Source organism: Psammomys obesus, unplaced genomic scaffold (genome assembly GCF_907164565.1).
Source record: "Psammomys obesus unplaced genomic scaffold, mPsaObe1.curated_primary_1811, whole genome shotgun sequence".
In the NCBI taxonomy this organism is placed as follows: Eukaryota; Metazoa; Chordata; class Mammalia; order Rodentia; family Muridae; genus Psammomys; species Psammomys obesus.
Window position 1 is genome coordinate 15,540,477 of NW_026585894.1, and position 16,546 is coordinate 15,557,022.

General features: G+C 41.0%; 1 protein-coding gene across 2 annotated transcripts in view; it reads left to right on the forward strand.

The window, feature by feature from the left end:
• The window catches only part of Arhgef6 (Rac/Cdc42 guanine nucleotide exchange factor 6), a 127,315-nt gene extending 116,132 nt beyond the window's left edge, over positions 1-11,183 (forward strand). For both annotated transcript variants that reach the window (XM_055599616.1, XM_055599615.1), the window contains 5 exons: positions 783-876; positions 2,231-2,308; positions 4,982-5,081; positions 8,177-8,231; positions 9,472-11,183. In XM_055599616.1, coding sequence (XP_055455591.1) covers positions 783-876; positions 2,231-2,308; positions 4,982-5,081; positions 8,177-8,231; positions 9,472-9,612 — 468 coding nt within the window. In that variant the 3' untranslated portion in view covers positions 9,613-11,183. The remainder of the gene's footprint in view (positions 1-782; positions 877-2,230; positions 2,309-4,981; positions 5,082-8,176; positions 8,232-9,471) is intronic.
• The last annotated feature ends 5,363 nt before the right edge of the window (positions 11,184-16,546 follow it).

Here is a 16,546-nt window from a genome sequence, read left to right on the forward strand (position 1 = left end):
ATACATACATACATACATACATACATACATACATACATACATACATAGATGCTGAAAAGCATGGGATATCAGGATACTATCTTGGGATTCTGAGTGTGAGTCCAATCTGTTTACTTGCATATTAACACTGAACTGTTTTTTTAATATGGCAAAAAGAAAATTTGCTCATTTTCACTTCTGCTGTGTACTAATTTGGCTGTATGCAATCCAAAATTATTTATCAAAGAATGCTTAATGAAATTCCCTCTGAGAAAATAACTTAGTATCTGTACCTTAATTTTCTCATCTTAATGATAGGAATTATAGTTTTCTTTGTGAGGCTACTGCTAAAAAAAAAAAAAAAAAACTTACTCAAGTAGTTTTAAACTCTTAGAAAAGGGATAACTGTTCTTCTGTCATTAGTTACATCACTTACTTCACTTCAAACTATCCACAGGTAACGTAAATCAAGTTAAAAATACTGGCACTCTTTTGGGGTTGAAATCCCATTACTTTTGCTGCAGATGGTACCCTAAATACACTGACCATCCTGCACAATCTTTATCTTTCTCCATTCTTATTCTCATTCCTGTGGCAACTGAGAGTGGAATGTCATTGCCTGTGCTTTGCTGAACCTTTTTGAGTTTACTGGAGCCATTTTTCGTATGTGTAATCTAAAATCTGACACTTTCTTAATGGATGCTATCACAATGAGAGATGCATTCGGATTCATTTTATTTGCTTTATTTTCATTCATATTTGGGAAAGAATGTTAATTCATGGAAAAACCATTATCCTTGCAGGAATCTGGTAAGAGCCCCAAAACGATGAAGAAGTTTCTTCACAAAAGAAAGACAGACAGAAAAACATCTGACGAAGAATATGTGATTAGAAAAAGTATGTGTTCAGTACTTTTTGCAAAGTTATTAATGGATAAATTAACATGAGAATTTGTAAAAAGCAGATAATTAGAGCAGTTTGTTCTTGGCATCATCTGTTGTAAAACTACACAGAAAATTTGGTCACTACTATGACTTTTGAATAAGCTGCCTCCCGCTAAACTTTCTGCCGATTCTGACAGACATCAATCTGTATCATTTTCATGCTGCAGAACACTTCACCCCACCTGGTTTAGATCCCCCAATGGGGCCCATTTGCTTTGGACACTATTTTTTTCCTCTAGATTTCTGATGCCTGAAATATTGTTTTTCTGACCAGATAGGCTAAATGGACCTAAGAACAGACATTCTTCTGGCAGTCTAATGCTCAGGGTTGTTCTCAGTTGACCAAGGAGTCAGCCTGGTGACATCAGGAAACTGCTTTATTTAGGAGCTGACTGAAAAGTCAGTTAGCCAAGTGATATGTCTGTATCCGCCTCTAAAATTGTGAACAAGGTACTTTGGGTGTACATGGAGGAGTCAGTGATGTAGCAGTACTGCATGTATCAGTTACAAGTCTAGTTTACTTAAATCTTTGCTGTGGCTAGGGACATAGCTCAATTCATAGAGTGCTTGCTTAGCAAGCCCAAAGCCCAAAGTTTGATCCCTTAGAACCACCTAAACCAGGCATGGGTGGCATGTGCCTGTAATCCCCACTTCAACTGCAAAACAAGTTAGATATCAGCCTGGACTACATGAGACTCTGTCATGCAATGATATGATATGATATGATATGATATGATATGATATGATATGATATGATATGATATGACATGAAATATATTAAAATTAAATTTCTTTGCTGAACTCCAACTACTGCAACCTCAACTCCACCCTCACCTAAACTTATTAGTGAAAAACTGTCATTTGAGTATTTAAAGACTAAGCTGGGGAGTGGAGGAGGGAGAGTCAGTGATATGCTGGTTCTTTGGGAAGATGAGTGGGGTTAATAGGAAAAAGGCTCTTAAAGAAGGCAAGCCTTGAAATTTAATTAACAGGGAGACTTTGGTGTGCTGGATGAGAGCTGGAGCTAACATCAAGCCCCGGTGCCATAATTTTAACCTTCAAAAGATGATTGATAAAACCCTCACTACTTTAGAGTTCTGAACTTCAAGAGCAGCCCCCCTCCCTGGAATACTGACCCCAGAGCCCGCAGGATCAGTGTTGGTGTCACTCTCGACTCATGGGGCTTGAGCAAATTTTTGCCTGCCTTTCAGAAAAACTGAGAGTCCTTGGCAGTGATAGGCACCGCATCATTTTGAGTGTCCAGAGTCATATATCTAGGAGAAGTCATTATTGATTAAATTTGACAGGTACTGCTGCCCTGGAAGAGGATGCTCAGATTCTCAGGGTGATTGAAGCTTATTGTACCAGTGCCAGTTTTCAACAAGGTAATACACAAGTAAAATTCCCCACACTGCTTTCACTAATGAATGGGTTTTGTTCTTCCCTGCTTACTGCTTCTAGGGAGAAAAGACCATGAGTGCAGATTGTGTTGCTGGTTGTCAAAAGCATGTGACTAGACCGTCAATGCAGATTGGGTTGTAGGGTGTGGAAAGCATGTGACTCAGTGCAGAGCACAGGTGCAGGACTGAATCTTTCAGATAAGGTGCTTTAGCTACTGAGTGGTTTGTTTACAAACTGTTGCTTTTCACCCAGAGAGAAAGATGCAAGAGGGAAAAAGTTGGATGTGATAGAAATGAGAAAAAGTTTTTTTTTTTTTAAAGTCACTTTCTTGATCTACATAGATACCTTCACCAGCACTAGTTAGGAATTAAAGAGCCCAGAGAGTTCCTGTGTCTGCAAACTGATGCTAATCTTGTCTCATAGGCAGAATTGGAAAGGAAGTCAGAATACTATCTCTCATCAGCTATGTGTTGAAGTGAGCAATGCTTTACCAGACTTAGGTTTCAAAGTTGTTCTGAAAGTCTGGAAATGTTGCTACACAGCTGAGGCTCATCAAAATGTATAAAATGTCTCAAGGAGCTGTTAGGTGTTAAACCCTGAAAGTTACACAATGCGTTCTTTTGAATCCTTGTGCTTTTTTTTTTCCAGCCCAGGTTACATAGATTATAAATTTTCTTTTCCATCATCATAAACATGTAGGACACCCTTTAGAAAGTTTCTCATATCTGCATAAAGAATGAATGTCCCAGAGTGCTGTATTTTTCATAGCTGCTGACTAGCTGCTTATTTGGTATGGGGGATTTCTTTTTTTTTTTTTTTTGCATTTTTTATTTTATTAATTACACTTTATTCATTTTGTATCCTCCCATAAGGCCCTCCCTCCTCCCCTCCTGATCCCACCCTCCCTCCCCTTTCTGGATGCATGCCACTCCCCAAGTCCACTGATAGGGGAGGTTCTCCTCTCCTTTCTGATCTTAGTCTATCAGTTCTCATCAAAAGTGGCTGCATTGTCCTCTACCGTGGCCTGGTAAGGCTGCTCCCCCCTCAGGGGGAGGTGATCAAAGAGCAGGCCAATCAGATTATGTCAGAGGCAGTCCCTCTTTCCATTACTATGTAACCCACTTGGACACTGAACTGCCATGGGCTACATCTGTGCAGGGGTTCTAGGTTATCTCCACGAATAGTCCTTGGTTGGAGTATGAGTCTCTGGGAAGTTCCCTGTGTTCAAATTATCTTGTTCTGTTGCTCTCCTTGTGGAGTTCCCGTCCCCTCCAGCTCTTACTATTTCCCACTTCTTACATAAAATTCCATTCACTCTGCCCAACAGTTGGCCATCAGGCTCAGCATCTGCTTTGATAGTCTATACTGCAGAGGCTTTCAGAGGAATTTCTTAAGATGCTGCCTTGACACACTCTTTGAAAGTCACACATCTTACAGGCTGTCACAAGAGGAAAGAATTTGACGTGAAAATCAATACATGGCACTGTGAATAGGAGCAGTGCACCACGGACACAACCAGCCTGTGGCTTTTGGCATGCTTTGTTGTAATAACAAGTTTTGATGTGCTCACCAGGAGAAGAGATGGGGATGAGGACACAACAGAGAAACATCCCTCACAAAATCTGACCATCTATCACCTCTGTTCTCTTCTTTTCCTAGCTGTAGTCTCTCCACACACTCAGAGCAGAAACTCGGGCATGGGATCTGGCCTAGAGAGGCACAGTTTTGTTCCTTGTTTCTACTGTCCTTTGTACATGTGGGAAGTGTCTAGTGTCTTATGTGGCCATCATTTCAGCATTGTAGTGGATCTCGATGTCACTCAGTCAAATGTCTTGTCTCCCTAGAACTGACTGCTCTTGGCTTTCTGAGATATTCATCTATTTTTCCTCTATATCCTAAGCAGACACTTACAAAGAGCTATTCTCTTAACATGGAAACACATATCACTTCTGGGAAGAGGAGAGGGTGATCAGAGAAAAGCAGTGGGTGTGTACACCTCTGAATGATAGTGGTGTAAAACAGACCAGGCCAGAAACCTAAGTAGACCAAAGATTAAGTCCTTGAACTTAGAAAGGAAAGATCTAGAATGAGGTGTGGAAAAGTTGGAATTACCTGTCATCTCTTCTGTCCCACGTGCTAGACAGTGTGGGCAGAGAGCCGTGAAGACGCCTGAGTTTTGTTGCTGATATGATAACCTCCCAGCTCTACTGTAGCCACCATCAAAAATAGCTTTAAGTCACTCTACATTTCTCTAGAGGACTACAAAGGAATGACTGCTGCTTCTGAAGCCCTTTCAGCATGTTGTATTCCACAGTAGTGCTACTCTCAGCCCAATCTTTATGGAAAGTAAAGAATAGCAGAGCAGGGCATGTGGTGTGTGACTCCTAGAAGCATGCAGGGACTGAGTGGTCAGTGATCTGCTCTTTGTTCTGGGCCAGGCAAAACAGAAAAGTATGAGGGTCTTACCACACCCATCCCCCTTCTTGAAGATCAAATAACATCATTTGGCCATTTAGAGTTTTCCCTGTCAGAAGAATGGAAAAGTGGCATGATTGCCCTTTGAGGGCAAGGGTATGAAGAAAGCCAGTGCTATAACAGTGGAAAGGGATGGCCTCTGATAACTTCCTACCCAGCCCTCTCATTCTCTTCACTTACAGGTACTCATAAAGATTCTGCTCCACAAGTACTACTCCTTGATGAAGAGAAAGTCATTACTGAAGAAACCAGAAGTGGCGAGCAGACCATCACTGAAGAGAAGTGAGTAGGGACATGTCTGGGAACTGAAAGTAGTAAGGGCAGAATGTCTTAGGGCTTCTGTTGCTGTGATAAAACACCATAACCACCAAGTTTGGAGAGGAACGTTATTTTAGCTTAAAACTCTCCGGGCAGGTACTCAAGCAGTGTAGGAACCTGGAGGCAGGAGCAGATGAAGAAACCATGGAGGAGCACTACTTACTGGCTTGCTCAGCCTGCTTTCTTATAGAATTCAGTACCACCAGCCCAGGGATGGCACCAACCACTATGAACTGGCTACTTCCCAATCAACTACTAATTAAGAAAAATGTCCTATAGGCTTGCCTACAACCCAGTCTTATGGAGGCATTTTCTTAATTGAAGCTTCTTCCAAAGTGACTCTAGGTGTGCCAGGATGACAGAAAACAAGCCAGCATATAGGTCCTGCCTTCAATGGCCCCTCCTTCTCCTTCCTCTTCCTGCTTCTCTCCATTTTTTTCCTCAACAAAGAGGGCCCTCATTGCTGAGCATACACTTGGGAGCCCCTTGGGGCAGGAGGAAAGGAAAGCAGAAGCAGAGGTCCAGAAACTTCCTCTTTCCCTGTGGAGTCAGCACCTTCTCAGAACCAGAGATCTCCACACGTGTGTCTGGATGTATTCAGGAAGGCCCTACCAATGATTTGCCTGCCCACAGCATTGCTGCTCACATCTTTCTGTCAGGAGCTCACCTTTCCCACAGTTGACCTCTTGTAAAGTCCTAAAGTGATCAGGAGGGAAAATATCACTTCCACAGATGAAGAAATAACGTTCAGGAAAACTGTGCTCATGGCCTACCTTTCATAGTAGTGACTGTAACTTACACAGAGTGGGAGTAAATACCTTCCAGCTTATACAGAAGAACAGAGTAGCCAAGAAACTCCTTTATACTTGAGTCATTTGTAAAGTCAGTCCTGAGTTTGCATAGGGCAGCACCTTTCACAGTGCTTGTCATTGTGGATATATTTTCACACTCACTGTATGCTAAAGCACTTTGGCTCAAGAGTAGAATAGGCTAGTGTAGCCAGCATTTGTTACTTTATGTGTTCCTTACTCTCTTCAACCCTTCTCCAGCCTTCCAACCCCCATCACTAGCTAGGAGAGAAAGGATAGAGGGGGAAAGGGACATCATTATCATTATCTACTTCCTGCTGATTACAGGTGTCAATTTTCTTGGGGCAAGTTTCATCTTCACTGTCAGGATATCTAATTTCTTCTTTGCACACAAGTACTTGACAAACCACAACCAACAGTATTTAACCACCAACCAGCCAACAACAGCTACTCCACCTCTCAGGGCTCTAGCATTTATATATCCTCTGAAAAGTTCCCAGAATTCCAAATGTAATACACTTGCAGAAACTACCTGCAGCTGACAAAGTCATGTCCCTGCTAGAGCATGAGGCAAATTAGAGTAAGCTGCTGTGAAGCAGCCTTATATCCCCTGGGATTAAAACAAAAACATATTCCCATAACATTTCTGTATTTTTAAAGAAACCAAAAATTCTCTCTACAGGTTAGAGTCCCAGTTCTTCTCTGAATTTGCTATGTATTGCCAGGGTCACCCTGGGCTAGTTCTTCTACCTCTTCAGATTTGTCTTCCTCATCTGTAAAATGGGAATGATGTAAATATCTTCTGAGTTGTTGTGTGGTCAAATATAATAATTATAAAGTTTAGCACTAAAAAATTAATGCCATGTATAACAATTATCATTATTAAGAACATTATTATTGATGTAGTAGTAATTATCGTAGCCTTGTGAAGGCTTCAAGAAATGTAATGCTATCCCTATTTCATATATAAAGAAAGCAATAGCAAAGACCAGACGAAAAGGAAATGGGTTACACAAAGTCAGAGTAATATAGTAAGTAGCAGGATTAAAACTAAAACCTAGAGCCTGGAGAAATGGCTCAGCAGTTAAGAGCACTAGCTGATCTTTCAGAACACCTCTGTTAAGTTCACAAACCTGTGTTGAGCACTCACAACTGCTTGTAAATCCAAACTTCAGGGTATCTGGCACCCTCTTCTGGTCTCCTTGAGTACCTTCATTCATGTGCATATACACATACATCAATAATAAAAATTAATCTTAAAAAAATACCTAACTAAAACCCAGATCTGTAAATTCCTTGACTTGAAAGAGTTGGGGAACAAAGAGTGCCACAATTAACCAGGGAATTTTATCTTTTTAAAATTCATTTTTTAAAATGTCCTGACTCTCTGTTACATGAGGTTAGCTAAATGGGATAGATAATTCTGTAACATGGTCATTAGAGCAAACATAGGGTCTTGTGATAGCTCTCATTATATAGTAGTAAAATTTACTCCTATTCTAAAGCTGCAGCAATCAAACCTCAGGATGGTAATCTTAAAAAAACTGAACTCAGAGAGCAGATAGTAGAGTAATAGTTGCCAGAAACTTAGAGGGGGTAGAATAAATAGGTGATCTTGGTAAGAAAAAAAAAACTATGAAGTTAAATTATATAAGATGATAGCTAGGTTTTACACTGTCTAACATGCAGCTTAACGGCTATAGTTAATAATGTCTTTCATATTTGAAATTTACTAAGAGCATAGACCTCCAGAGTTTTCAACAGACTCTCACACACAGGCACATAAATAGTAGCTACAATTACATGTGGTGATGGCTGTGTTAATAACTTCATTTGAAGCATGATTACATAAGATAAACACACAGAAGCATCATATTATGTACTTTAAATATATACAGTTTTTGTTTATCAACTGTGTGCTCAAATTTAAAAAAAAAAGACACATTATATAGCAATTATCTGTTGTTTTCTGGCCACGCAAGCTAGGAGTGGGAAAGGAAATGGACAATATAGAACTGACTCTGTAACATGGCATTGAAATGGGCATATGTGGTGATAGTTTTCTTTCTATGAAGAGAAAGAATGTGGACCATCCAGATCATGAATATTTGCCATCAACTAGACACCCCATTGGCTATTTCCATATGTGTAGTTATACAGATAAGGATATAGATATAGAGATGGCTTACTTATTTATGAGCACATCAGTACCAGACATTCATTTCTAATTATTTTTCTGCATAATTTTAGGAGCCTTGTTGATACTGTGTATGCCTTGAAGGATGAGGTCAAAGAACTGAAGCAGGTAATGCATAATCAAAAATTTTCATCGCAGATGACAGAATTACTCTGTTTTCTTTGTGACTGGGAAAGGGTGTCAGGAAGAGTCCAGGAGCAAGGTACTAAGGGAGAATTTGTATTTTCTTTGTGTTATCAGGCGGGTTTTAATTTTTTATCATGTGGCCTTGAATTTCTGAGGCTTACTATTTAGATATATGCAGCAGAATCCCAAATTTAGATACTACTTTCTTGTCCCCTTACATATTTAAAAAAATGTAAGGAAGCCTAGCTGTGTGGGGGTGGTGCCTGCTACAATCCTAGCCAGTAAGAAGGTTAAGGCAAGGACATCATGGTTTTGCTAGCCTGTTATAGCAAGACCTTGTAGTGAAAAAGTAAAGAAAGGAAGGGAATAATGTAGGAGAGATGGAAAGAAGAAATTTCCAAAGGAAGGGAGGAAGAAGAATTTTTTATGGTGATTTGAGAAATTGTGGGTAGTATGGTCCTATGCTCCAGGATATACACTCTACCAATGTCTTAAGACTGATTATACTTGTGGCAAGGGGAAGGATAGGGATGAGAAGAGTCTAGATCTTGGAAGAGCACTTGTGGAATTCTTAGCAAATTCTGAATGGGGTATGGCAAAGACTTGTACTGAGGCAGACCAGTGAGGCCCTGAGGAGTAGGACAAGTGTAAAGGGACATTGCAGAGTTGGAATTTATTGCATATTATGGCACAGTGCTGGAATTATGAGAGCACAGACATTAGAGAAGCTTCTCCCCTGGTTATCTAATTTGCTATGGCGGCCATTGTTTCAAAGGTCTAGGAGTATTGGAAGAGGTTTGGGGTGTTGGGAGAGGTGATACTTAGTTTCCTTTAGAACATACTAAGTTTAAAGTGCTTACCATCTCTTAAGATCAACCTGCCCCACTGGCATTGTCCTGTGGGTTTGGTACTCAGAAGATGATGTTGGCACCAGAAATATTTGGGAAGCCTCTTGACACACACTTGCACTGAAAGAAAAATGATCCTAAATGAAAAAGGGTAGAGCCAGAAGGGAGCCAGGGCAGGTTTAGCACTTGCAGTTAAGTGAAGATAAGTTAAGTGTAGGAGGCTGCTTACACACAGGCAGAGAAACAAGAGACAACCTGGTTTAAGAATATGTAGTCAGAGTGAAGGATGCCATGAAGAAGAAGAGGAAGAGGAAGAGAAAACCTGAGAAGGTTTGCCTTGACTCAGTGATCAACAACTCTTTTTTCCCTTTTAGGAGAACAAGAAAATGAAGCAATGTCTGGAAGAAGAATTGAAGTCGAGGAAGGACCTAGAAAAACTTGTCTGGAAGCTGTTGAAGCAAACAGATGAGTACATTCGAGCTGAGCCCAGCAGCAAGACAATGATTCTCCCATAACAATTCCTGTACAGCTGAGCACTGTGAAATGGCCGGATGGTCAGCTGAATGATTTAACTGTGCACTTCAGATTTTGCTTTGTGTTGGGATTCTTTCTCTCTTTCTCCCTGTCATTTCCTCCCTCTCTCCCCCCTCCTCTGTTTGCTCCAGTGTTTGCTGCTTGGTTATTAGTTAGTTGATATTTGTTTTAATAAGAGAAATAGCCTGAGGTGGTGGTAAAAATGGCCCCAATACTTTGCTATGCCCAACAGCGTTTTACCACCTACTTCGCTGAAGGCAAAACTTCTCGGGCTATGTCTAGATTAGGTAACGATCAACACCTTTGCCCAATGATCCAGCTACCTTTCCCTTGAATGTCACACAGCCCCCTTCAATACTTTAAAAACTTATTGCCCTGTGTTGTCTGTTAAGATTAAGAACAGTGTAGTCCCAGTGTTCCTTTGTGCTGGTGTGCATTTAAAGTCAGAGTGGTAGGAACTCCAACCATCCACACCAGCACCAAGTCTGTCAGCAAACTGCTTCAGGCAATCCCCCTCAGCAGCAGGGCAGAGCAGCTTGACTAAGCAGCTAGTACTAGTGCACTGTAGCTTTACCGCCCAGCCTTCTGCCTCTGTGTAAATTTTCTACCTCTCCTCACCCCATGCTTTTTAGCTTACCATACCAAGAGGTGTGTAAATTAGTTTGGACAGTGACTTTACCATGAATATTCAAACTACAACCTTTTCACCTTTCTGAACAAAGTGAGTGAGAAGATATTGTACCCCAGTAACACACCTTCCCCCACCATCTTATTAAGCTCTGGTTTCTGCAGTGAGAAGTTAAAATCATCACTGACCTCCTTGGAGCAGGCCTCAAATATGGTGAACCAGTTTGTGTATCTCAAGTTAAAGGGCCTCTCCACTAGCTATGCTGGTTGCTAGTGAAACTGATTGTCTGAAACCAGTTTGCTCAAGTTGTTTAGAATGTCAAACCATTGACTTTGTTAGTAGTCCAGACACCTGAACTGTGAGAAAGCAGGTTCAGAAGAGAGCCCCAGAAGAACACGTTATACCTAAATTCAACATGAGTCAAAATGGGCCAAGGCTACAGGATGGAGCAGCACAGCTCTTGCCTACCTCTTCAGATGGCAGGGCAACTTGACCAGATGGAAAGTTACTGTGAAAAGAGGCAAAAAGCCAATGAAAGTCTTCTACATATATTTGATGGGTGACTGCAAGTGCTCTTTCAAAAAAACTTGAGGCCTAAAAGCTTGTTGAGGAGCCCTTTCTCTTCCTGGTATGAAGGCTCTCAAGTTCCATAATTTCATGGTACATGGAAAACATTATAGCACCCCCAGAAAATGGAGGATTGGAGAAGTCAAACCTCAGACAATCATGCACAGCCATCTTTGTCAACTTAAAGTGTGAAGGGTAAGAACAGCTGTCCTGTTCCTAAGCCCAGAGATTTCTGTGAGACATCTTTTATGTAAAATTTAAGAAAGAAACAGCAGTAGCAACCCAGATGTTCACATGTGTCCTGTCTGTGCTTAGTCAATAGTTGGCAATAAATGTGCAAATTTTGTCTCTAGGAAATATTTTGTGATTATCAAATAATTTTAGCTGATTGCTTAAGACATTGAAAGGTCTCTAAAAGGATGTGTACATATGCATGTTTGGGACTTTGCCCTTCTTAGGAGAGACCCTTGGTACTCTGGATAATGAAACTTGTGCAGCGGGCTGCCCGTGCTTACACACTAAATAATATAAAGGAAATGAAGCCATGTTAACCCAACAGCCGTGTCTCCATAGTTGTGTTGTTTACAATACTATAGAACTGGGTTCCTGTTATTCTGTAATTAAACTGCTGCCCTTAGAGGCCTTTCCGTTTCTTCTCTGCCATGTCCCTTCTTGTAGGAGCTCAAATTTTCTAAACTTGTTGTTATTATAAAGACTTTTATAATGGACATTTTCAATAAATGAGAATAAACAGTGCTTTATAAAGAAGATCCTTGTTTATTTTTTTTTCGTGGATGTTGAGGAATGTTTTCGTTTTTGTTTTAGTGTCATTTTCTTTTCAGATGACAAATACAAATTGCATGTTGGTGACAAACAGCATGAGCTTTCATTCCACACATACATCATGCTATCCATGGTCATAGGCTAATTGAACATATCATTTACCGCCTCAAACATTACTGTCTCTGTCATGAGAACATTTAAAATATTTGCTTTTAATACTTTTAAAATACATCAAGAAATATTATTAGCTATAGTCACTGTATTCTATTCAACTTACTGGTTTTGTTTCTTTTAGAAACAGTGAGGAATAGGTTGATGTTGGCAATGTTAGCTAGTCCACTCGCATCAGCCTTCCCCCAACCTATCTTTTCTACTTAAGGTTCTATTTCATAGTGTGTTCGTACCTGTAATGTAGTGAGCAAACGTCATCTACTGGTGTCATAGAAGTTTCCTTATCTTCTCTCTCTTTCATCTCCCAGCCTCAACTTACAAACGGCTTGAAGTGCATCTTAGGGCTTTCCTTCTAACATTAAGAAAGACACATTCATTTTCCCATCCAAGGGCTCATTCTTATTTGTATTTTACAAGAGTTTGTCAATCTGTGACATTTTTCAATTGTGATCTCTGGTGTCAGCAGTCAGGACGAAAAGTATTTGAGCTGTGGGCTTGGAGAGAGAACTCAGTTGAAGCGCTTGCCACGAATCTGAGCTACATCACCAGAATACATATAAAAGTGGTGGTGTGGTGGCATGCACCCGTAATTCCAGAACTGGAATGTCAAAGACAGTTGGTTGCTGGGGCTTGCTGGTCAGCCAGCCTAGCCTGCTCATCAAGTCAGGCTAGGAAGAGACCCTATCTCAATAACCAAGGTGGGGCTGGTGAGAGGGCTGAGCGAGTAAAGGTGACTGCTGTGCAAGCTTGATGATTTGAGTTAAATCCCTGAAACACCAAGGTGGAAGAAAAGCAACTCCACAAAGTTGTTCTCAAACTACTCCCTACTGGTGAATGCTGCATGGGCATGCCCTACCTATCATAAACCTACACACATTATAATGATAAAATAAAGTTCAAAAATCCAAAGGGTGGATAAGTCCTCTCCAATAACATCTGATGTTGACCTGTGCACTATACATCTCCCCTCTCTCATATGGACACACACAGATACACACACACACACACACACACAGAAAGAGAGAGAGAGAGAGAGAGAGAGAGAGAGAGAGAGAGTCATTATGTGACCTGGATACTGTTTGTTGCTCCACCCTGTCTATTCCTATCCCCACGTTTTCCCTGAAAACATAAGGACTAATATACATTTCCCAAAGTCTTACAGAAAGGGTAATGGCTCACATACACTTCCAGGTATGCCAACATTTGGGTGGTGGGGTTAATTTTCGACAGAACATATCTTCTGGTGGCCTGCAAGATGTTCCCAACATATTGTGGTGTGTGTAGTTCACATTGCAGTGTCTCTGCTCGAGCTTTGTGTGTGACACTGGAGCAGTAATAGTGCCAGGAAGTAGTCATAGTAGCAGCTTCCTAACATTTGGATCACAACTGCCATGAGATGATTTTGACACCGTTAGTTCACCATAATCCCACTGCCTCTCCTATGTTCCCACATTTTTGTAGATACCAAATGAGTTTTCTGCTTGAGCTACCTTACTGGTCCTTTGTTTCCTTGGACAGGTACATCTAACTCTCACCTACTAGCACTGTATTAAATAGCTCACCTATTAGCTTCATATAAACCTTACACGACCCTGTCAGACCTTCTTTGTTGTCTCAATCTTACAGATAAGTGAACTTTCTGAGATGTTGAATTGCATGGTAGTTCATAAGGGAGGTGTGATATGAGCCTATATCCTGGTCTACCTATTAGACCTGTGCTGTATATGCCACATTTCCTCATCTGCCCTTGTTACCTGTTAAACACTGCTTCTGCATCAGCTGTCAACCATTGTGAAGTACCATTTTGTGGGGGATTTTTGTTTTGTTTGGGGACAAGGTTTTGTGTATTTCAAGCTTTCCTCAAATGTACTAATGTAGCCCAGGATGACCTTGGACTTCTAATTCTCCTGCTGCTGTCTCTGATTTATTGGATTACAGGCATGTGTTATCATGCTAGGTTTTATAAGGTACTGCGTATTGAACCCAGGGCCTTATGTATGACATGTATAACACTATGAATTGAACTACATCTCTAGTCTACCAGTGGACACTTGTTAAATCTAGGGAACTGCTTTTCAATACCACAATGTGGCTTCTTTGCTGTAGTCAAACTTTATTCTAAGCAACTAAAATGGGGTTTTTGGTTTTTTTGATGGTATATCACTATGTAGCTCAAACTGGTCTTGAATAACTCAAAAGTAGCTTTAAGATGGTCTTGAACTCGCCAGTTTTTTGCTTCAGCTTCCTTAATGCTAGAATTTCATATTTGCAGATGTGCACTGCTTCACACAGCCCTTTGTGCTCTCTCTCTCTCTCTCTCTCTCTCTCTCTTCTCCCCCTTTCCCTTCAACTCTTCTCCCTCTGTCATAGAGGTCTGTTCCACCGCTGTCTTCTTTTTTGCTTTCACTTCCGTTCTCACTGCGTTCTTTTCCACTTTACAGCTATGGGCTTTTAGTATGTTGGAGTTGCCAAGTAGGGTCCTTGATTATAGAAGTTTCAACAACTTTAAGATTTCCCCTTCCCCTCATCCATTTGGAGTGCTGAATGCAGACTACTGTTCTGGGTTCCACAATGTGCTTCATTTGATGATGAGCCTGAGAAAGCAGGAACTTTCTGCTGACTCTCTTATTGAGTCATCATCAACCCTGCAAAAACGAACATTCTTACTATCCCTACTTGCCAGATGTGGACACTATGACTTGACAGGTTAAATGATTTTTCCATGGTTATGAAATCAATAACTTGTGGCATCTGGACACAATTTTAGTCACAATTCTATCTGAATATCTCCAGAGTTAACCACAATGTTACAAGAAGAACAGAACAACAATCATACTTAGTTCCAGGCTCCCTCTTTAAAAGGAGAACAGCTCTCAGCATGGCGGATCTGGTCCTGAGTGAATCCACCACAATATATGTTCCCACTGGAAGCCAAGGAGTCTATAGCTGTTTCCCTTTAAGTGAGGTGCTCCTGTGCTGAAAGCATGCTATAGCACACATTTGCATTCTGTGGTTACTTGCTTCCTATCAAATAGCAAAGACAGCAATATTTTATACTTTGTTCATTTTCTATTTAAAACAAAACAAAACAAAACAAAAAATGATTGAGTATTTCAACTATTCCTGCCCCACCTTTCCATGTAATGTAGAAGTAACATGCTTCTAAAGCCAGCCCCTACAGGCTAGGGCTGTGGCTCAGCTGGTAAACTGCTTTCCTAGCATGCAAAAGCCTTAGATTTAATCCCCTAGTGCTGAACAAATCAGGCATGGTGGAATAGGCTTATAATCCCAGCACCTGGGAGGTGTAAATGGAAGGATCCTTGCTCAGTCAGGTTTCCGCTTTGTTAAATGAGGTAGAGGAAGATGGCATTCAGTGGAATGAGCAGCACTGAAAAAGACCTCATCCCACAGGCAACATGATCAGAAGTTCTGTCTGCATGCTTTGGCTCTAACACCCTGAGCCTACTGCTGAAAGGTAGGGAAAGTCAAGGGGACAATAAAAACCCAAAATGTTACCTAAGTATAGTGGCTCACTCCTGCCATCCCCAGGGGATGAGAATTGGAGACAGGAGGACTATCATGGATTTGGCCCTGCAAGGAATACATTGGTTGAGGCCAGCCTGAACCTGTCTCAAAAAATAGTCTAAACACAAATAAAACCCTGAACAACCCCTACCCCAAAGTTTTATTTTAACAGTAACTTGGAGGTGGTTATTAAAACCATGAGTCTAGCAGAGATCCTATGGCATATGGACTAGAGGGAGAAGGTGAAGAGCTGCACTTAGAGAATTTGAAAAGAGTAAGGGGACCTTGTGAGAAAACAAGGTGAGAGACCAAATTCTTTACTAGAAGTAGAACTAATTTGGAAAGTAATGACACCCAATGAACAAGAGTGTAGGCTGAAACATGGGGGTGATTTTTAATCAAGAGAACATGAGTATATGAAGATTATTTTTTTAAAAATCTGCCTGGGTGTTCTAGTCTTGTTTGTACAGCCATTTCTAGGAGATACTGTTTACAAAGTGGTCATCCCTGAAACCATACACATGTAAACAAAAAACGCCAGTGGATTATATTTATGTATTTATGCATACTTATACATACATATATATGTAACACTAATAGTAAATGAAAGAGACTGCCATCATTTTGAGAGTAGAGAGGCATGGAAGGAGTTGGAGGGAGGGGACTTGGGCATGCCTTGTAGGTAGGAAAGGGGAAAAGGAAAGTAATGCTATCATATCTTAATTAAAATATATAAAAAAGCAGGTGACAAACTACTAAACTGGTGATGTCTCTTGCCCACCCCATTCCCACTATCTAACTCAGACAAATAACGTGAGGAAAAATATGCCACAACATGGCCGTTCAGCTGCTATAAAGAAGAATTATGGTGTATGTGTTGCTGCCCTCTCTTTTGACTGAGCCATTGCCTACTTTCCAGCTGGCTTAGGATTCTGGCCTTCCCAAGGCCCACACTGAAAGAGCACTGTGGCCCCTGTCTACTCGGCTGCCATAGCTGCTGCCTCACTGCCTTCAAGCCGCTTACATAGAGGTTTGTCAGTTGATGCTTTTTTCCCCCCTTTTGCAATGCTGGACATGGACCCCAGGGCCTTACACTTTTGAGAAAAGAACTCTATAGCTGAGCCACCCTGACCCCCTGTCAGAAGGTAAAATTGTAGAAAGATCTTTGCTCCTGGAGGTCACAAAGTCACAGTGTGCACATTTCTAATGTGTTCCTAAATCCACAAACATCACTCTTGCTC